Consider the following 22,311-nt stretch of genomic DNA (forward strand, 5'->3'; position numbering starts at 1 on the left):
CGGGGCATTGCCAGGGAGATACTTATTTTAAACTAAAATAGAGTGGTGCATTTAAATGAGTAAACCAGCTTTATCCTGAGATTTGCCGTATCTCTTTCTGCCTCTTTCTCTGTTTCTCTGCACCTCTCGGCAGAGCTGCTGCTTTTTCCCCTCCCAGGCAGGCTTCCTTCTGCCTTTCCTTAGCCATCCTTAGCCATCCTTATTCCTCCCCCCGTCTGTCCTTTGGGCTTGTGGGTGTTAATCCAGCAGCGTGGAAGCAAGTGCGGCTGCAATAAGATCTGAAGGAAGCTTTAGGCTTTTCAGCACACAGTTGTTAGGGAGGGGGCTGTTCCCAAACACACTTGCTGCCTCCTTGATTCCCGGGACTGCTGTGCATCTCCCCTGCTGCGTGGAGCGGGTTTGGGTTTGTTATCCCAGTGGAGCAAAGCACACAGAAATGGAGCTTGTCTTTCCCTCTGCCAGGTGAGGCTGCAGCTTGCACCCTGGCGAACCCAGGCTCCTCTCCGTTCCTGCTCTGAGCCTTGCCCTGCCGCCCTTCGCGTGGGATGGTGGCCTTTCCTTTCCTGGTGCTTTCCTGTGGCTCTGCCAGGACAGCGCATGTAGCTGCACAGGGAACTAGAGAAGCAGTATTTAAGGGAGAGATTAGCCAGGAGTAACTCCACGTAAATTTGTGATATCCCCGTGTGAGGTGTAGAAAGAACTGTGGCCAGCACAAGGAGGTCCCTTCCCGCTGATAGAAAGATCTCTGAATACCCTTTTTGAACACACCTCTGGTGGCCACGAGTCCTCTGTTGACAGAGGACTCAGAGCAGGTGCCAAGGTGTACATGAGCTACCTGAGGAGGCGGCTGTGAAAACTTCCCAGGGCATCCTCAGACTGTTGTCGCACCCCCACTTGCTTCCATGCACAAACAAATCTCTTCTCTGTCCTGTCAGTTTGGTTTTCTCGCAGCAAGCAAACTATCCTTGGGGCAGCTGAATTTCCAGAAAGCCTGCCAGGGCATAGCCTTCATCTCCATAAAAAGAAATGAAATGTGAAAAAAAGGGAGAGATTAGATTCCCTGCAGAACGCCTCTCGTGCTCCTCTCCTCCTCCTCAGTGGCGTCGGTGCTCATTCAGCTTTCCAAGTGCTTTGGATAGGTTTGATGGGTGGGGCTGATCCTCCCCGGCTCCAGAGATGCACTGTCTTTCTGTCTGCATTTCCCTCCCACCCTTCTGTGGTAAATAAGAGCCATGTGTTGCAATGTCAAGCAGTTCCTCTTTGTGAACTGGGATGACTGCAGACAGGGGATGGAGTAAGGCCCAAATATGGGTTTTCATCTGCACTTCTCAAAACTAAACATCTTGCTTCTGAGCTCACTTATAAGTTGTTGTGCCTCTCCTCTGCTGACAGTGGGTTTTTACTCTTCTCTCGCTCTTCCTCAGCTCCTCAACCAGCGATCTCTCTGGCTATGAGCATGGCTATCTGAGGAGAAGTCCTGACCAATACAGTTCCCGGGGCAGCATGGAGAGCTTGGACCACTCCTCCCCTGGCTACCATCCTTGTCACCTGTCCCCAGCCAAATCTACCAACAGCATCGACCAGCTCTCCCACCTCCACAGCAAGAGAGACTCTGCCTACAGCTCATTCTCCACCAACTCTAGCATCCCTGAATATCCAGCTCCTCCGTTCAGCAAAGAGCACTCCTGCTCCACAGACAGCATGCAGTCCCGAGGTGGCCTGCAGGAGGGGATGAGGCAAGCTGACATCAGGTACGTCAAGACAGTCTACGATGCCCAGCGAGGGATCTCCGAGGAGTATGAGGTGAAGTCCTCCGCCTTGCTTCCGAGCTGTGAGGCCCGGGCCTCGCTGGATGGTCGCGGCCATGGCAGGCTCCACGGCTTCAGCCGGCACAGCGCAGCTCCCTCCTGGGCGCAGCCAGGCCAGGGCTCCTCGGACAGCAAGAGCCAGCCCCCCAAGGGACCTCCCTTGCCTCCCACTCGCAGCGACAGCTACGCAGCCATCAGGCATCACGAGAGGCCCAGCTCATGCGCTGGCCTTGATCTGAACAAGCCTGGTCGAACCCAGCTGAAAGGGGCCTGGTCTCCGCTTGTCAGCACCCTATCCCAGGGGCCGCTGCTGAAAACTCCCTTTGGAGAAGGGCATCTGCACACCGTGGTGGAGAAGAGCCCAGAGAGCAGCCCCACCGTGAAGCCCAAGCAGAGCTATTCCCAGCCAGCCCAGCCGGGGCAGCCCCTGCTGCCCACTGGCGTCTACCCAGTACCTTCCCCAGAGCCGCACTACGCCCAGGTGCCCCAGCCTTCTGCAAGCAATAATGGGACACTTTATCCAGCTCTGGCCAAAGAAAGTGGGTACTCTCCACCTCTTCCAGTCTCTTATGACAAGGCTGTAGCCAGCAGGACTCTGGGCTTTGATGAAAATGGAAACCAAAGCACTACAAACAGATCAACCATCTTCTACCAGCCGCCAGCAGCTGAGAGAAAGCACGATGCTGCAGCAAAACTTCTCCAGCAAAAACCTAGCACAGCCGGCCCAGAGGTCTGCCTGACCACGTCAAGAAAGGAGGTGTTACCCCCATACAAGGTAGCACACAGCAACCAAGAGACCGCAAGTACCGCACAGGCCTCCAAACACAGTTTTCAAGCTCTGCAGCCCCCGCCGAGGGATGCTGATGAGAGAAAAACCCATTACCAGCCCAAAGAGGACTGGGTGGCTGAATCCCAGGAGGACAAAAATGGCAACGCACAGATAAATGAGAGGGACGCCGCTGCTCATCACCAGTGGGGTCATAGCAAGGCCAAGCAGTATGGCTTCTCCTCCTTGCAGAACATCCCAGAGAGCTCCCGGAGGCAAAGCAGCTCTGAGCTAAAAGAGATGCAGCCAGGCGAGGGTTATTCCAGCACCAAACTGTCCTTCTTGAACAGCAGCGGTAAAGAGGAGAAGGATCACAGGGGACAGGGGCACAAACTGTGGAGTGATGTGGACCCACAGGCCTTCGCAGGGCAGAAGGAGGAGGGCACCAGCGTGACTCCATTCCATGCTGCCGAGCCAAAGTGCGAAGAGCCCCCTTCTCCGCAGCACCCAAAGACCTCTGATTTCGGGAGGAGCCGGCTCAGCTCTAGCAGCGCCCAAAGCTTTCCCTATGGCAAACCAGATGCCGGCAAGCCCCGCTGCTCAGTGCTGGAGAAGGTCAGCAAGTTTGAGCAGCGAGAGCAAAGCACTCACTGGCCCCCGAGCGCTGGCATTCCCAGCTTTGGCCAGCACTACGGGCCGAGCAGGACGAGCCAGCCCTCCAGTGCGAGGTGCTCTCTCAACAGCCTGGAGGACATGAGGAGCAAACTGCGCGAGCCCAGCCAGCTGCCCAGTGAGCCGAGCAGGGTCTCCAGCCCCTCGGTCAGGAATGGGAAGCTGGAAGAGGTTGACTGGCGCCCCGTAGAGCTGCAGATGGCAGCTTCGGCGAAGCAGGCAAGACCCAGCGAATACTACAGCCTGTGTCCTGAAAATGAGGTGGAAATAAGGTCAGCTCAGCTACCGAGGAGTAAAAGCACGTTCCAGCTGGGAGGTGAGCCTGAGAAGGAGATCCTCTGGAAGGATAACGTCCAGGATGTCCACGGGTCGCAGCTGGACACACCATTTAACAGGGCCTACAGGAACAGCATTAAAGATGCTCAGTCCAGGGTGCTGAGGGCCACTTCCTTCCGTCGCATCAGCCCCCCGTTTGGGAACACACCCAAGAGGACAACCCAGAGGCCTGCCTCAGCCCACGTGAGCATGAGGAGCATGACGGCGTCTCCCCACACCCCAAAGGAGAGGCACAGCGTCACGCCAACGGAAGGCAGCCTCTCCGCCCTGGACTACACCAAGACACAGCACATCTTGCGCGTCGGGGGCCGAAAGCGGCTGACAGCGGAGCAGAAGAAACGGTCTTACTCGGAGCCGGAGAAGATGAATGAGGTGGGCATCTCTGATGGGGAGCCATCACCTTTCTCCTTCCAGAAGAAAAGCATCCATTTTGTTTTCCCGGAGAATACAGTGGCTGACCGGCGTAAGATCTTTGAAAGGGATGGCAAAGCTTCTTCCACAGCCAGCCTCTCCAAGCCAGAGCTCAAGCAACTCCAGCAGAACGCCCTCGCCGACTACATTGAGCGCAAAACAGGGAGACGGCCATCCTCACAAGATGTCGGACTGCTGAGGGAACGCTCCCACAGCTCCTACCTACAGGCAGGTGGCCCAGACAGCCAGAGCCTTTCCTCTGCCTCCAGCATGAATTCCCTCCAGGACCAGAACCTTTACCGCCGGAGAGAGTCCGTAGAGCGGATATCCAGGACAGGGCGGATATCTTCTACCCTTCCTCCTGGGCTGATGGGCTGCTCTGACATGAGTGGAGATGAGAAGAAAGGGCGCCAGGACAGCTTGGTGATGAGCCGATCGAAAACAGAGAGGTGCCAGGATTACAGAGCCAAAACGGAGCTCACCAAAGGCACGCAGACAGACCCTCTGGGCGTGCAGGGCCGGCCTTGCTACGGGAAGCAGGAGCAGGTCTTTGAAACACCCTCCTCTGCCAGGAAATCTGGGAAATCGGTGTCTGTGGAAGACTTGCTCGATAGGTATGACAATCAGACAGTCCCTGTGCATATACGTTCCAGATCGTCTCCCACGGCGGATAAGAAACACCAGGTATGTGGAAACTGGATCGTGCGTGCAGGCAAGCAGGGCTCTCTGAACCAGGGACGGGGGGAGGATGTTGGAGGACAAGCCGATATTCAGTCATCGCAGTTACTCTATTGGTTAGGGAGAGGTTAAATGCGTATTGAGATAGAGACGATTTATTGTGTTTAAATTACCAGGATGCTGTTTGAAATGCTTGCCAGCGGGGTACTGTTCAGCTTTCTTACTCCTGGGGCTATTTCAGGGATTTCAGAGATGCTGGGATTTAGTGAGTATGCTGGTAGCATGTGTGTGTTCTTGCTGCTCCTGAGGTGTCCTGTTCTTACCTGCCAGCATCACCAGAGAAGCACTGATGGCCTTTCTGGTGGGGTCTACCGCTAAGGCGGCGGTGGTACGCTGTTGCTGCTGTTCTGCCTTAGCCCACTTTCCTGGGGCAAAGTAGAGAAGATTAAAGACTGCTTGAAATTGCCCTGGCTCCCGCTGTGCCTGACAGTGCTGGGAAATGCTCGGTGGAGACACTGCCAAGTTACCATTATGTTTTGCCTCCAGCCCTGGAGGGAAACATTGCAGAGAAAACTTAGCGGAGACCCTGGCCGCTCTTCCCATGTCCCCTGCTTGGCGGTTGGGAACATTGCACTGATGTCACAAATGGGGAATTCAACTGACTCTGATGATGGTAAATAGTAGGACAGGCTAACTTCTTAAAGAACAACTGCCCGGGCCAGCTCTCCAGCTGGCTGAAGTCTGTTCAGACCTATTTAGGTAACTGCAGCTGGTTGAGCCGCACGGATTTACAGCAGTGGTGGATCTGCTGCCCCATTCCGTTTCCATGCCAGGCTCCATTCATCACGGGGAGAGGGAGGAAACAACAAAAATGTGCGGACAGGCTCCTCACTCCGCATACTCTGAGTGTTTGGACAGTCTTGCATATTTACGAGGAAGCTGAGACGCAGGACATCTCTTTCTACTCTCACACTTGCTGCTGGCCCAGAATAGATTGTCTAGGTGCACCGAAGGGGTACCGGGTCGAGTAACATCCAGGAGGCTCTGGGCAGCATCTCGGACACAGGCCAAACCAGGGTGTGGGGGAAGGAGCTGTTCTCCCAAACTCATCGTGTGCTTCATTCTGAATGTCCTCCCTCAACAGACCTCAGATCCCACGCTACGTTTTTAAATAGAGAGAATTTAAAAAGCGGCTTGTGAATATCAAGTGACTGGAATGCATTTCCATAACCACTGCTGTCTCATCCCATCATCAGTATTTTTCCACACCAGCCAGGCATCGGGCTCATCTGTGCAATTTTGTCACACTCGCTGATCACGAGGTCTTGCGTTCAGTAGAGGACAATCCTTGAGAAAGTTAGGGTGACTCTTTCTCTGCCTCCCGGCACGGTCAGAGCAGCAACAAAAACAGGTGGATATCCAGAAAGTGGATATCCAGAAAGATATCCACTAAAATATACTTCGAAATGACAGGTTGGATGATGATCAGCCCTTGTTCATTTTTCACAGACCCCTCTCTTGGGCAGGGGGCGCACAGGGTAGTTCTTGAGTTCTTTATTTCCCTTTTGTCGGCTCATTTTTAATCTTGCATACATTCAGCAGCCAAACCAGAGCTTCTGCCTGTTGGAAGGTGGCTGGAGGAAGACAATGAACAGCAGTGCAGACCTGCTCTCGGGGTCTTAATTCAAGTGTAGAAGAAGGAAGAGCCCTTACTGCTGTTTCCTGGAGTGATTTAGCTGCATCCACTTCTGGAATGAGGATTTAGTCCCATAGGCAGCAAGGCACTTGTGAAAAACCCGTTCTTACATCCTAATTCAAGAAAGCGTGTTTGACTTCAAATACATACACCAATCCATAAGCGTCTGTTTGAAAGGGAAGTATATGTTTAAGTGCTCTCTTAATTAAGTTTGTTTCTGATCTGCCTCCAATACAAAACCACAGCTATAAAAGTGGGGGACAAAGCCAAAGCAACAGGGTGATTTTTTTTTTTTTTTAGTTTTTTGGCCTTTTCAGATTTTTTGTGTGGGAAATGTTTATTTCCAGTTTAGCCGCAGACTTCTCTGCCTCACTGTGTGTTTTTCAGGGCCTTGTGTACAGTGTCTGATGTTCCTTTCAGGCTGCGTATAAATCACATTGCAATGTCACCATAGGAATTTGTTTAAAGATATAGGGAAATTGATAGCCGTGTGGAATTATTAGCTCTCAGTCTTCAGAACGCATTCTCAGCCTTCCTTCCTCTCTGCTTTTTTAGTCTGTCTCGGCCTGCATATCTCCCAGCTCCCGGACTCCTAAATCAAGATCTTCACTAACCCTCCCTCTGCAGCAACGCTGACCAAAAAAGCAAATTACTAAGGGTGTGGGGAAGGGGGGCACTGAAATGCTCTCTGCTGGAAAGATCGTACAGGAGAAAATACTGACCTCTTCAAAAGCAGGCTTAGCGTCTGCTTTCGTGTCTCATAATAGTCTGGTGTCCTGTGGTGGGAGCTCTAGGGCAGAGAGGGGCAGATTCACAAAGGCGTTTCGGCTGCAAAATGGCCCTGGTTTTAGATGACGTAAATGCCTAAAGAGGAGATAGTTCCTGCGCTTTGGTTTTCAAAAGAACTGAGTGCCAGACTTTGAGATATTTTTCAGCACCTCTGCCTGTGGCTGGAGCGTCCAGCCTTTGTGGCATTCAGCATCTCCGCGGAGTTTCAGTCCTGTTGGCCCGCTGGGCTTGGGCACAAATTGTTCACTGTTTAGCGTCCTCAGTTAAGGCTGCTTCAGTGGTGTCTCAGCTTCTTGCTTGCATGTGAAACAGAGACGAACGCCCAGGTCCCACTGATACCATCGAGCACGTTTTGAGAAGAGGCAAGGACTTGCTGAGAGGTTTTAAAAAAACATTTATCTCAATAAGTCTGCCTGTTGGTCCACAAACCATCCAGAAGAAGGCAGACAGGTCCTCTAAGCAGGAGCAGGGTGCTGGAGAGTGGTACACCATGCTGGAGTTGTCTTCCCACATGCTGGGCTCTCTTCTCACTAGGAAACATCACTGATTTGTTACGTTGCTTTGCATTATGCTTGCTGCTAATACTGTCTTTGCACTCCAGGACCTGCTGAGAAGGGAAAGCAGTGAATTTGGCCCCGTGGTGAGAGATCCTTTCTACGTGGTCAGCGCAGGAGCCAGGTAAGTATATGTCAATGTCCCCTTTGTCACCACAGGGCCAGCTCTTGCCATCCTGCTGCCAGCAGCAGTTGTCATGTGTTGTCTGTGTAAACAGGCAGATCGTGACAAACCAGAGAAAACATCTGCACGGACACAGTTCTGGGTGTGCTGTGCCCAGCAGAGTTAGGAGGAGTAAGTTGCTGTGAGGGTTTCTTTTTCACCATAGACATTCCTTCACTATCAAGTCCTCTTCATGTCGTCTTGGAGCATGTTTCTGCAGCAAATCTCCGGTTACCTAACTTCCAAAGTGTGTTTGATCTGCTGTTGGAACTCACATCCAGATGCTAAAGGATTCTAAAGGGAAAAATACCTTGATGTTCCACTCTGTCCCGTTTTCTCCAGTCCAGGATGCTGCCTCCCCAAAAGCAAGTGACTGTTTGCACAGACTAAAACCAGGAGATTTCATTTCTCTTGCTGAATTGGGAGCTCGCATTTAGGCTGCTTTCCTTTGTGCAGGCAGGATATTTTGCTCGGCAACAGGGGAAAGAGAATTGGTTTTAAAAATAGAAAAGTATAATCATAAAACTCATAATAATAGGACTTATGTAACTATCCACTTAGCAGCGGGTTGTTTTGAAGTTAACTAGAACTGAAGTTGATCTTGCTGTATTTACGTTTAAATAATAAATAGATGCTTGCCCTAAGCTCTGAGTGCCCAAACAGCTAACTCATATTACAGTAAAAACCATCAAGAGGGACTAAAAGAATTCTTCACAAAGGAGCTCTGTTTCTCACAAACTTGCAGTAAATGTCAGCCGCTCTGCTGTCACAGTGGGAGTTAACGCTGCTGTCTCCAAAGGTTTCGCCATGCGGCTCTGGGTCAGGGAGCGACAGCTAGCATTTGAGGAAGGCTCCTAGCCTAGCTGGATTTTTGCCGCTAAGAAGACATAAAAGTTGTTTTAGAGGGACTCGATCTGCCTTCAGGCACATCCTTTTATAATTATTTAAAACACACCCGTTTACTTTTCCATTTTTTCCATAACTTTTTCCATTTTTTTTTTTCCTAAGAGAACAATACAGCTGTTTTAGTTCATCTTGCCTCCCCATTTCTTCTAGAGATGGCGTTGCATCATTCTTCTCAATAACTACTTGCTGCTTCCTTCCCCCCCGCCACCCCCCAACCTATTTTCCAAGTAACGGGATTGAACACCCAGACTGAAAACAAGTTTATTGGGGCACGAAATGTAGGTTTCTCATTTTCATGCTTCACTGCACAAAGATTATTGGTATTAACTTAACAGTCTGATGATGTTTCTGCTGTGTAGGCATTCTGCATGCTCTGCAAGCACATTTCTTCTGGGAGATGTGAGGTTGCTTTCCCTTCTTGATCAGAATTGGATTTCCCAAAAGTCAGAATGAAAGGATGGGAGAAGATAGGAAAAAGCCCCACTGCATGGGCCGCAAATCACTCCCGATGAACCTCAGCTACTGAGTGATCTTTCTTATGTTACTGTACCTGAAATGACCTGAAAGAGAACGGGCACGAGTTTTGGAAGGAGAGGGCTCTGAACATGCGCTGCTGAAGCCAGTAGAAGTTTTACATTTAACTCTCAGTAAGAACGAGATCTGAATCCTCTGCAGAGTGAAAGGGACGGGTAGACCAGGACCTTACCCATGTGTCAGTGATTCCCAGAAGGAGTTCCACTATTCAGGATACTGGTGATCATTCCCCTGCCCCAGTGTGAGTGGGTATTTCGCAGTCTGGATCATATGGGATTATTGTAGCATCTTTAATCCATCCCTTAAGAGATGCAGTCTTTGTCTGTCCTGTGATTGTCCTCTGGTTTTCTAGGCAGTCCTCTCACATTTAACGATTACCATCCTATCGCAGTCTGCAGCGTACTCCATGCACGGGCCTTTCAGGGAAGGCAATAGCAGGCAGCAGGAATTATGCTCCTAGGTTTCCTTGGGACACAGCTGCTTAATGCGCTGGAGAGGAAATGGGTCTATCCCTACCACCTCTCTTGCTCTTTGCAAACTGTCAAATGGTGGAGTTATGGAAACCCTGGTCAGCAATCGCTTGGTCCGGTCACACTTGCTCCGTGACTTACGCTTTCCCAAGGTGTCGTACAATAGCTGTCTCGTAAGCGCTGTTGGGAATGGTTGTTGCTCCACCAGTTTTAGCATCCACAATTGCTTCCACAGTAGGAGAGATCTTTCAATTAGAGAATTGCCATCTGGCGTTTCTGACAAACACTGAGCATCTGAAAAGAATACACATTGCTACTGTCCAGGAACCACAGACAATACCAAGAGCAGTCTGTCTGGGAAGTTTCCCCACCCCCCGGAAAAGGCTGCCAAATTCTATTCTCGGTCACACCAGAATAAAGCCAGAACGACCCATGTCTTGGACAGAGTTATTCTTAATTTGTACCAGTACATCTGAGAGCAAACTTGGGGCACAAGTCTCAAACATCACAGATTGGCAGCCTTGGATTATTTGAACAATGCATCTCGAGAACAGAAAATACATTGGCAGCAGAGCTTTATTGTATTTTATTGGTTTATGGTACGGCCTCGTGTTTTTAGGCCATCTTCTCTTGCATCTGCTAGCGCTATTATTACTACTTATTTTGTTTTCCAGCTAAATAGCCGTACGGGCAAGTAGGTTTGGCTATGTATTCTGAGCAGGATCCTCACTTCAAAGGCCAGACACTTTTTCTCAGACTCACATGAGAACATCTTAAAAGACCTGGAAGGAATCATTTAATCTGTTGGCTTTGCAGCCTTGACATCTGCTTGCAGTTGAAGTGTATTGGCTTTGGTTTTTGTAACACCTGCCTGTCTGAGCGGAGCTCTTCTTTCTAACAGGATGTCAAGGTTATAAGAGCTTTTTTTTATTTTTTTCCGCAGTCAAAATAGTGCATTTTTTGGCTTCGCTTTGTTCTTGGAGACAGTTGAATCATTTTAGTGGCACCTTTCCAAAAGGAGCAGATGATGTTATGGGAATTTTTGGCCCACAAAGCTGAAGTTCTTAAAATTATCAGCAAATGAGCATGGAGTTTGATGGTAGATAATGTCAAGTAGTCTTTCTTATAGCAGTCACTACTAGCCCCATCTGTAACAAACAAAATTCAAAGCAAGGCTGGAAAGGAAGGTTTTCCTAAAATTTTTTCTGTTAAGTTATTGCTGTGATGCTTGCTACATGTGTGCACACGTGTGTGTGATCTAGCACACACTGCAAATGCTGGGAGATGGTGAGTGAGTGTGGATCTGGCTCTGCGCCCCTAGCATTGGTAGACTGGATTTTACTACCAGTTTCAAAGCCCAACTGCACCTAGATCAGCAGGCACTGACCCAGGCCTCTGATGTGGCTGCATGATTTGCTCATTAAGGAGGTGCACAATAGCTTTTCTTGCTCGTTGATTAATTATTAATCTTATCATGGTCTGCCTCTTGGTTTTTAGGTCTTTCAGCAAGCAAGAAAGAAGCCACTCAGAAAAAATGGCGTTCACAAGTTATTATCCCCATCCTCACCACAGCAGCGAGGCTGTCACTGCCTCCACCACACTGACCGAGAACCACAAGCTCTCAGAACTTTCCAGGCCAGACAGCAGGACTTCTGCATTTGTCCCATCCCCGACAGAGGCAAGGAGTCACTATAATGAGCAAAAGCAAGGCTTTAAACCCTTGTTTCTTAACCTTACTCCTTCTGGACCTGGCCAGTCCTCCCCTAATACGCCCGCTCAGACTCCCTCAGACTTGCAGAGTGCAGGTGATGACCAGGCTCTGAGACAGCACCACGCCAAACGAGATGCTCTTCCCCCTGAGGGCAATGGTAATATTCAGGCACAGCCTTTGGATGCTGCCCAGGACAGATCTCCCGAGACTCCCACAGAAGAAATGATGTGGAGAAGGAAAGCCGGGCTGCTTCACAGATCCCTCCCACCCAAAGTGGTGTGGGCTCATTCAGTCAAAGACAACAGCTACTCAAAGGCTGTGGTGTCTCCTCCAGCAGCTGGGCCAAAGTTGTCCCAGAGGTGGCAGTCCCTGCTGACACAGAACAGCACTTCTTCTGACCCAGAGACTCCTCCTCCCCAGGGGACAGCTCATCTCCGCATCTCGGAGTCGGGCCTGCAGCTCACTCCCCCACCGTTGCTGCAGGACGATGAAGACGACGAGGTGTTTGTCATGCCTTCCCAGCCCAGTGTCACTGCTCCACTCTTCTCACTCCCGCTGCCATCCCGTCCTCTTCTCGAGCTGAGCTCTTGCACTTCGGCAAACGGCACGGAGGAATTCCCACCTCCTCCCCCACCGGCGGTGCTTGAGGGGAACGGAGCAGCTGGAGACAAATCCACCAGGCTGACAGAGGAGGCCAAAGTGAGGTAAGGGAGAGCTGTAAGGCAGCGTCTCGGGCGTTGTAGGGCCATATACAGTAAGATATGCGGGGCACCAGACAAATGTGACTGACCTCCGCAGCTCTGCCTGCTGCAACGGCCAACCCACAGCTGCTGGCTGAGCGGGGAGCTTGCAGAGGGGTGCACGCGTTGTAAGGGGAGAGGGACAGACAGACTGACTCGCTGCCGCTAGGCTTTGCTGGCTGCCAAAGGCGTTGTCAAGTGGTGTGGCCAGGGCAGGGCACGAAGCAAGAAGGCAAAAGGCTTTGTGGCCCATCAGCAGATGCACTGACAGGTGCTTAGTAAGCAAGGCAAAGGGGGCTACGGGTGAGAAACTGTCCTGGTCTCGTTCTCCCTGCAGTTGCCACATGGATTTCAGTGGAGTTGCTTCTTACTCACTCCAGCATGAAGAGTTAAAATGGCTGCTGACTCCTTCCAGTTACGGGTTTTTGAGAGAGAACTATGAAAATCCATGACAGTTTTTCCAAACAGTTAGAGTTTCCCAGAATACATTTTAGCCCTGGCACAAAATAGCGCTGTTATGAAACAGTGACCATCTGCCAAGAAGTGACAACACAAATATGTCACAGTAACACTGTATAGTAAATTTTTCCTGAAGGATAGGACTTTTTGGCTGGGCGCCCAGCTGGTTTAACTCAGCACAGCTTCCCTCACTCCCAGGAAGCTGCTCTGATTTCCATCCAGGAAGAATCTGGCCAGGTAGCGATTGGTTTTTCCAACATGAAATGAACAAAGGAGTATAAACTGCTCAGGAGGGTACTCCCAGGTGGTAAGGCGCAATATCCCCAGCCTGAGAGCAGAAAACAAAGTGACGTGTCGCTCACTAGTTCCTTCTGTGTTGGAATGACAAAACAGCAGTGTCCAGTTTGAGGGGACAATATGCTTCTGGTGCCAGTAGCTTCATATTGTGGGTCTTCCCATGCTGAAGTAAGAAGAGACAAAAATAAGTGAGAGGGAAGGAAAAGTTACTTGTCTTAGGCCTTCACCGTGTGTTCACAATGGTCCTGTGTGGTAAATTTATCTTCATCTCACAGAATTTTTCTGTCCGTAGCAGCTTCAAAAGCTTTCCCAAAGCCCTGGCCGAGAGGGAGATAACAGGGTTGGGCACCAGTGTCGGTGAAAATAGCTGGCCCCTCTCACCACCTGCGTCAAAGAGGACTAGCTCTCCATCTGCTGCGGATAAGCAGCACCAGTTACCTGCTTCTCCTGAAGGGCCTCCAAGCGCCGATAGACAGCCCATAACTCAACCTGAAGGCAACCAGAGAGAGCCAGCAGTCATCACTGGAGAGTCAGAAAATGGCAGCCTGGACTCCGAGATGCTCAGTGCAGCACCTCCAGCGAAGACAAAGAAAAAGACCCCGGAGGATATTAAGTCAGAGGCTCTAGCAAAAGAAATTGTCCATAAAGACAAGTCTCTGGCTGATATCCTGGATCCAGATTCCAAAATGAAGACAACTATGGACTTAATGGAAGGGCTTTTCCCCAGTGGAACCAGCTTGCTGAAGGAGAACAACATGAAAAGGAAGATGACGCAGAAAAAAGCTGTCAGGACAGCAGTGGAAGATAACACGTGAGCATTGCTTGATTGGGTTGTGGGCTAGTGCGGCAGCAGAACTCGCTGCTTGCTTTTAGGGACAAGCCTGTGCTGAGTTTCTCCGCATCTTTATAGGTGGATGCTGGCAGAAAGTGAGTTCCTCAGTTCCCAGGCGTCGGGGCTGGCAGGGCATTCCTGAACGCCCTTCTTCATGAGCTCAGCTGTATGCGCGGCCTTTGAGCTCACCTCTCTGCGCTGTGTAGAAAAAGATGCTGAGCTTGGTAACAGGGCAGGAAACGAACCGTCTCTGGAGATGTCGTTTGATTTTGCTAACTTAACCTTTCTCATCTGAAGCAATTCAGTCCAAAGCACAGTAACAGAGATATGAGAGTAAAATCAGGACCAAAACAGTGGCAGGCAGAAAGATCACGAGAAGCCAAATTTTGGAAGGAGGGATGGGGGTCCCTACTTATTTCAGGGGGATGCAAAGATGACCCCAGGTCCTCCAGTGTGTTTTTTTTAAGATAGAGACTTTCAAGTGACAGCTGGAGAACCATATAGAAATAAGCAGTAATGCATGATGCCAGATAAGATGGTCAGTCTAGCCATCGCCAGCTGAGCTGTGCTGATTTACCTTCAGCAAGGATTTGATCCCGTATAGAGTTGTTAACCAGTCAACATTTAAACAGAGGAGCTGTGCTGTTCTGCCCAAGGCAGAGATAGGAAAGCAGCTGACACGCACCCTCTGATGGCAGGAATCGGCCATTTCCTTTGTGGTTAATAACACTGGGAAGGTACCAAAGAGGGAGTGCTGGAAAAAACACGGGTCTAGGCATGGGAAAAAGTCAGGCTCAGACTGAACTCCTCCTTTTTCTTCACTGTGGTGTAGGAGAGAAGAAAAGGAAGCTCCTGTAACCCTGGTCACCTGTCCTGCTTATTACAGTGTTTCGGCACCCAAAGCAGAGCTGCTGAATAAAATTAAGGACTTGCCAGAAGAAGTAGGTGAGGAAGAGGAGCTGCTGGACATCAATGAGAAGAAGGTAAACGCAGCACACACCACCATTTGCTGATTACATTCCTGAAATAACAATAATAAGCCCTAAAGTAAAGCGCATTTCTTTTTGATGTCAGCTTTTGGCAGTCCCAAGTTGCGAGGGGGCTGGGTGCATTTAGGCTACCTGGGAAGCTCCGCTAGCGTGGCCCAGATTGAACGACGAGGTCTAATCTGAGTACTCTCTGCAAATTTGAATACAAATCTTGCCGCACCCCGAAGCGGGCCTGTATTATGCCAAATGCTGAGCGTACAGGTTGTAAGAGGCAGTCGCTGTCCCGTAGCAAGGAAGGAAGATGGAGAGGCGAAGTGACTTGAGTAAGGACAGCTCAGGTTAGAAACAGGAACAGAGTCCAGCTAGTGACTCCACTGTCTGAGTGCATGAGGTTTTGCCCTCGGATTTTCCTCTTCAGTGAAGCCAATTTACCCATTTTACCTGCTGTCTGCACTCACTGCCTCCAGAGAAACCCTGGTTACTCTTTTTCCCCCACACTTACGGTTTCACTGACCTGCTGAAAGCCACGTGCACCTCAGCAGCTCGGTCAGCACAACCTCGATGCGATGACTTGGGTGGGAGGAGAGCAGGGCAAGAGAGGAGGAAATATTTCCCTCTCTTATTGCGGCTACATTTCACCGAGGAATGGCCCCTGCGGTTCTTGCTGCAGGCTTGGGTGCTCTGTCTCCCAGGGGTTTTGCAGGGCCTTCTAATTTGCCCCTGTAGTTGTCTCACGTTGGTTACCTGGTAATTACAGACATGTCGCGAAGCTCACAAATGCCGAGGAGCCACAGGCAGGTACTTGCCTGTCTGTGCCTCCCTTCGCACACCTACCACCGCCTTCGTGTCAAAAGCAGCCGTGCCTGCCTGCCCGTAGGTTTAAAACATCCCCCACTGCACTGGACAGAGTAGTGCAGCCCATATTTCATGCTGTTTGTACAACGGCAGAGTCGAAACACACTGAAGGATGCAAATATTTATGCAAGTCCCATATGCTGTAAATAGAGTACTTAATTATTCCTGCACTCAAATCAGGCATGAATTTAAAGAAAGGCTCCCAAACTCAGCCTCTCTGTCAAAGCGCAGAGAATTCATGTGTCTGTAGCTCAACTCCCCATTTTCCCTCTGGATCCTCATCCCCATGCCAAGCGTGAAAAAGCAGAGAGAAGATGTGAGGCTGAGCGATGTTTGCGAGTATGCAATTTGTCCTGCAGCCCCGACGGGGAGACCTCGCCTCTTTTTTTCATATTGCCTTATTGTTTCTGTTCTCAGCTTTTATCTGCTGAGCAAAATCTGCGCCCTACCAGGCTTTAATCCAATGACAGCTAGAATGGACTTCCGTCAGTAACACAAATTACGAGTACTAAGTGAGTAATTAGGCCTATTTTGTGGAGCATTTGGGGTGCAGGTAGGACCCTGTCAAGTCTTTAGGAGCTGTCATGCCACGCCACTGGCATGGGTTAGAGACACCGTGCCTGCCATCTCTTATTTCTGTAGTCCTACACAGATTTTGGGTAGAAAGTCTACGCAGATAGATCATGCATGTGCTGCTAATCAAAAGCATTTGCATAAGGCCTCTGTCGGCTGCTTTAATTATCTGTCCCGAGCCATTGGTCGTAGAGCACCCAGCTTCAAAGGTAATCGCAGGCCCTGCCACGTCTGTAGCATTTGATTCTTGGGGTGCTCTTCACTTAAAAACCGGCCGCCTGCTTATTCTAACATGAAAGGTAAGGAGTGATTAAACAAGACGAGGGTGCTGCTCCAAGGAGTCGATGGACATGCTGCAAGCATCTGCCAGGCTTGCAAGTAGATGTGAGCCTGCCATGGAGGACAAGTCCCAGGCCTCAAAGGTTACATTTGCATGGAAAAACAGAAATAGATGGGAGCGATTAGGCCCAGACAGCAATATCTGCCCGGCATGTTTGTTCATGGTCTGTGCGAAAGAACATTTGCATAGGCATTATCTGAGAAGGCAGCTACTCTGAGAGGTCATTTGGATAAACCAAGCTCATTTCCATTGTAAGTATGCAAAGAGCTATATTGGTTGGCATTTGGGAATGCAGGAGAGTCACTGATTAATGAACACAAAGCAAGTATTTCACAGCGCCCCATCCAGCTCCCATGCCTTCGGAACAAAGGTACGTCACTCCCAGCAGTCCCATAGCCTCCTGCTACAGCTGGAGGGCAGGTCTGCACCTTGAGCAAAGCTCCCAGAGCAGGGAGGAACAACTGCCCGTTCTGAGCAGCTCGCTCCTCCTGAAAACCTGTCGAGGTTAATGCTGGACTTAGTGCCCAGCCCACACAGTCCTGCTATAGAGATTTTTCCCCTGGCGTGGTAATCAGTGAAAACAGATCCCTCCTTTTGCTCCTCAGGATTTGGTCCAGCAATCAGCTGGTGAGGACCTCGGATCTTTCTTTTGAAGGTGACATTGGCATCATAGGCACAGGGAAGGGCAAGCGCTTGTTCTTGTCTCTGGGTGCTACTCTGGGTCCTACTGAGGGGAGAATCCAAGTAAAGGAGTTTTGCTTGTCCCTTATCCCAGCAGGTGGGATTTAGTACCACCTTTGCTCTCCTCTCCCCGTGCTAACGAACAGCGTGACTTAGCAGTAATTCCAGCATAAGCCTGATGGCTGATGTTTGTTTTAAGAGACTGTTGCTCGCATTTTATTCAGCCCTTGCATATCTGTGGAAGCTGACAGTAGAGTGTAGTGCAGCCACAAAACCATGCGCTCGCTCCAGAGGATGCTCGCAAAGTGTACCATCTAGTGGTGTCTGGCTAAACAGTGCTGGTAACTTCCCGGCTGCGAAACCAGCCTTTTAAACCCTTTAAACCAAACTTTTAAACCCGGGGATGAGGGCCAATTCAGAGCAACCCCCAGCCTGACCCGGGTTTGAAGATCCTCTCTCCTTGGAAGTAGACTGCCTTCTTATTGAATGACCGCCCGTTTTGATGGAAAGAAGACTTTGAGAAAATATTTTCAGGCAACCGTGTGATTTAGTCCGTTTTATCCTGCAGTGTTTATATGCAGAGTAGATTAACATACATGTAACGATGCCTCAGCAGCGCATAAACTGAAGAGACTGAAAATACCCAACCCTTATATGAAGAGCTTTTCCTGCTCTCCGTGCTCTCAGTTCTGAGTAAATGGAAGCAAGAATTCAAGCCCCAGGCCATAGACTTATGCTTTTGCATATGTCTTTCCCCTAAATCCTAACAGAAATTAGGATCTCTAGCACATGTGCAGCACTGCTGTTTCTGGAGTAACTGAACCCTGGGGGCCTCCTTTTCTTCGGCAGTGGAACAGTTGCCAGCATTTTCACAAACTGGGTGCGTGCTCTCCATGTCTTTGCTCAGTCACTAAATAAATTTAGAGCATGTTTGGTGTAAATGCTCGCTCGATGCCTCTCTGGGTGAGGCAGTGCCTGCACAGGCAGGGAGTTTTGGTCACTGTTGAATTTGAGGTTTGCACCTCAACACTGAGGCATCCGAGTAAGGAGCAGTCAGTAGGTTCAGTAGCAATTCCTCTTTCTTACTAATCCATATGTAACTAGTAAGTGTCAGCTCAGCCTCCTGTCATGCCATTAATACAGCTTAAATTCATTTTTCTGCCTGTTGTTTTATAGAGGGTCGTAAAAATCATAACATCCAAACAAGAAATTTCAGGCTTGGGCAGGGAGTGGAGAATATGCAGGAGATGTGGCTGTAGCTGTTTTCACTTGGAGACTTCAAAGAACCTACATCTTTCAGATGGAAAAACAGATGTACTACATGTGACAGATGGAGGTTGCTGGGTACCAGAATATGGTACACCAAATCACGTCTCTTTTATAAATGTTCGTTGATGGTAGAACAAATATATCGTCATACAGTCTGATCAGGTACTCAGATTATCGCCTAGATGTGGAATTTTGGAGTTTTTGGAGTTTTTTCTGTTTCCTCCTTAACGTCTTCTTTGTCAGTTGTTGCTGACTTGACCTTGCTCCTCAGGAACCGTAGCCATATCCTCTTGTTGTCGTCATCCGTATGACCAGGGTGATCATGGTAACGGCCAATGTGGCAATGTGTTTCCCTTCTGACAGGCTGAGCTCATCGGGAGCTTGACCCACAAACTGGAAATCCTGAAGGAAGCCAAGGAGGGCCTGCTTGCAGACATTAAGATGAATAATGCTCTTGGAGAGGAGGTGGAGCTGTTGATCAGCACGTTATGCAAACCTAACGAGTTTGACAAGTACAAGATGTTCATTGGCGATTTGGATAAGGTGGTGAACCTCTTGCTCTCCCTCTCGGGACGCCTGGCCCGCGTAGAGAACGTTCTGAGTAGTCTGGGGGAAAATGCCAACAGTGAAGAGCGGGTACGTATCTGCGCAGCCATAGCATCTTGGCCTTTTTCAGGGCGCGGGACAGCAGCAGTCACAAGAACGTGCTTGTATAAGCTAGGACATCCAAAGGCTCGCAGGAAGGCAGGTGTCTTAGCGTTTATGTATAAGCAGTAGCAAATGCAGTTCTGTCCCTGGGAATCTTGGTCCCAGTTTGTATAAATGTCTCAGATCCTGCAGCTTTCGTCTCGAAACAGAACGGCCGTGTTTGGGACAGTGTGTCTGTGACCCACGGCTGTACGGTGGTGTGCATCATGGAACAACCCACCGCCTTCTGTGTGTTTCAACGTTCTTTGGGTGGTTGTGAGACAAAGCCAGATTTTCCTGGTAGTTGTTGCTTTCGGGCAGGTTTTACTGACTTTCTTGGAGCACTTTCTGCCTCCCATTGACTAGAACATTCAGAGTCTGATTCAGTGGGATTCACATTCAGTCCATAATGAGGAACTCGTCCTCCTCCCCCAGGCTTTTGACTGATTGTCTGGGAGCTTAGCAGCCATCCCGCCTCCCCCGGAGTTGTCAAAACTTGGTGTCGGGAGGCAGGAGAGGGGGGATCAGTGAGTTTGGTGGTGCTGATACTGAAGTGCTCTCTCTGGTGTGTGCAGAGTTCGCTGAACGAGAAGAGGAAACTGCTGGCTGGCCAGCACGAAGATGCCCGGGAACTGAAGGAAAACCTGGACCGTCGAGAACGAGTGGTCTTGGAGATCCTGGGCAACTACCTCTCTGAGGAACAGCTCCAGGATTACCAGCACTTTGTAAAGATGAAGTCCGCGCTCCTCATAGAGCAGCGAGAGCTAGACGATAAAATCAAACTGGGTCAGGAACAGCTCAAGTGCCTGATGGAAAGCCTCCCCACAGACTTCACGCCTAGGGATGCAACGGCAGCAGCTGCCCTAGCTGCAGCACTTGCTACCTCCGCTGGGGTCGGTGGTAAAACACCTCCAGCAGTCTCTTCCTCACTCTAACCTTTCCCAGGTGGACCTGGGATAAAGTCCTCCTGCTCGAGTCCTTTGAATCCAAGTACTTGGCATATGGTTCTCTACAAAGACAATGAACGGAGACAGGTTTAAAACGAGATTTTAATGAAGGACAAAAATAGCAATAATAAAGGTTTTATTTTCCTTTCCTTCCACCTCTGCTTCCCGGAAACTGAAATCAATGTGGAGGGGAATCTCCTCCTGCCAGAGATGAGGAAGAATCTCACGAGAATTAAACACATTACCTTTGATAATAAATGTGACCTCTTCTCTTCCCTCCCTTTCCTGCCTACCTGGCACCTCATTAAATAATGAAGGATCTAAAAGAATGAAGCCTTAAAAATAAAACCAACCCATTCTACTGAACATTATTGATATTTATATTTTTTAAAGAACAAGACAGAATGTGTAAGTTTTTGTACATACTCTAATCAGTTACTTGATTCTACTTTGTTCTGTATGTAGAAAAGACATTTAATTTTGTATTTTGTGAAAACCTTAACAAGAAGAGGGAACCCCAAAGATAGTTACGCATTAGCTTGGAACATCTCTTTGTGGTTTTGTTGCTGTTGTTGTTGTTGTTTTTTAATATAATAAAAGGCTACCAGAAGAAGCTTCAACCTGTTTCAACACATGCTAAATGTACCACTAAATGGCCTCGTGAAGGAGATTTTGACCAGGAAAATACAATCTTTCTTCTTCTGGATCTTGCGATCCTCTGATTCTGGAGGTTAAACACGCTTTTGTGAGAACCTGCATCGCAGGCGTCCAAATTAGCATGAAGTAACGAACTCAGGTCTGGACTCACTGTGGGAGCGTGGGGGGAAGTCTGTCTTTGTTTTGAATAATCTAACTCGTGATCCGTGTTACTGTTGCAGCCGGAGTGCGTTGCCGTGAGATGTGAGAGCAATCTCTAATGACATTATTTATAGGCCTGTTTTTGTGAAGGGATGATGTACACTGGGACGTTTTTCATACAGCAGTACCTCATTTGTCTGAGCCCACTTCATCAGAAGTTATTTTACAAGCTAGACAAGGCATTAACTTGAAATCCGATATTCTCTTCTTACCCACAGAAATCATGCACGTGTAACGGTAACGTTGTGCACCTTGGTCAGACAGACAAGAGCCTACCGTAAAGACTCTTGGATTATTTCCTTATTATTTTTCAGGGCAACCTGGAGTAACTAAATTTGCCTGACCAAACTTTACCCTGTCAACTTACCAAGTGCTGGAGGACGGCTGCCAGTTCGCAGTCAGCAAAGAGATGGGGGCAGACTCCCTTTTTCTGTATGGAAAGAGCTGCGTCGCCGTTTAAACGAAATGGCTGGAAGCTGCACGAACAGATTACCACGGTGGCTGAGGAGTCAGATTCGGGTTGCCTCTCTTCTAACCTTGCAGAGATTTCCTGCTGCGGCAGCGATTTCCAGCTTCTCCTTTCTCCGGGGCGTTGCATCGTTCACCCCATCCTATCTTGCCACCAGAACCAGAGCAGAGATTTTAGTCATGTAGTTTTTAAGTCCATCAATTTTGAATTTCAACCTAGGATGTGACTGAAAAATACAACATTCGTTGCTTTCAGTGGTGGTTTTAAAGCCCCCTTTTTTTTAATAGCTCTTCCACGGGCAGCTTGGCAGACTAAAAGAAATGCCAATGCCCTCCTGCCATATCAAGCATCAATTCTTCAATACCCGAAAGAAAATCTACCTGGTTTTGTAACGCTTCAAGAAGCAGCAAGCCAATTACCTGCGATGACAGCAAACATATCCTTTTCATTACTTCTGAGCTTCAACACTGTTCAGGCTCATACAGCATTTCATGAGAACCCTTAAGGAGGGGAACTGATTTTTATGCCTTAATGGCTGAATCAAAAACAAAATTGGAGGGAAAAGTATTTTTGGGATCACTCGAGAATAATTATTTGTTTGAGCGGAGTTTCAGGAAAACAGTGGGGGGAGCTGTTTCAAGCCAATCAAAACATTTCATTTGTCCTAAAAAAAGTCCTGCACAGTACTTCAGTTTAGTTTATTATATTTAAAAGTTCTTTTAATTTAGCCATCCTACGCTTACCAAAACAAACCCACAAGACTTGGCAAATCTGGCAGGCCTTTGTGAACAGCCTGACACCGGCCAACAATGCATTTTCCG

The 22,311-nt window shown here is 49.1% G+C and overlaps 1 protein-coding gene across 3 annotated transcripts in view; it reads left to right on the plus strand.

Moving 5' to 3' along the window:
- Positions 1-21,220, plus strand: part of SHROOM3 (shroom family member 3) — a 102,875-nt gene extending 81,655 nt beyond the window's left edge. For 2 of the 3 annotated variants that reach the window (XM_054203306.1, XM_054203304.1), the window contains exons 4-10: positions 1,425-4,677; positions 7,758-7,834; positions 11,281-12,198; positions 13,283-13,801; positions 14,655-14,805; positions 18,893-19,165; positions 19,792-21,220. In XM_054203306.1, the coding sequence (XP_054059281.1) occupies positions 1,425-4,677; positions 7,758-7,834; positions 11,281-12,198; positions 13,283-13,801; positions 14,655-14,805; positions 18,893-19,165; positions 19,792-20,151 (5,551 nt within the window). In that variant the 3' untranslated portion in view covers positions 20,152-21,220. The remainder of the gene's footprint in view (positions 1-1,424; positions 4,678-7,757; positions 7,835-11,280; positions 12,199-13,282; positions 13,802-14,654; positions 14,806-18,892; positions 19,166-19,791) is intronic. The other variant, XM_054203305.1, reaches the window with a different exon arrangement.
- Positions 21,221-22,311: the final 1,091 nt, after the last annotated feature.

This window comes from Rissa tridactyla, chromosome 5 (assembly GCF_028500815.1).
Source record: "Rissa tridactyla isolate bRisTri1 chromosome 5, bRisTri1.patW.cur.20221130, whole genome shotgun sequence".
NCBI classification, from domain to species: domain Eukaryota; kingdom Metazoa; phylum Chordata; class Aves; order Charadriiformes; family Laridae; genus Rissa; species Rissa tridactyla.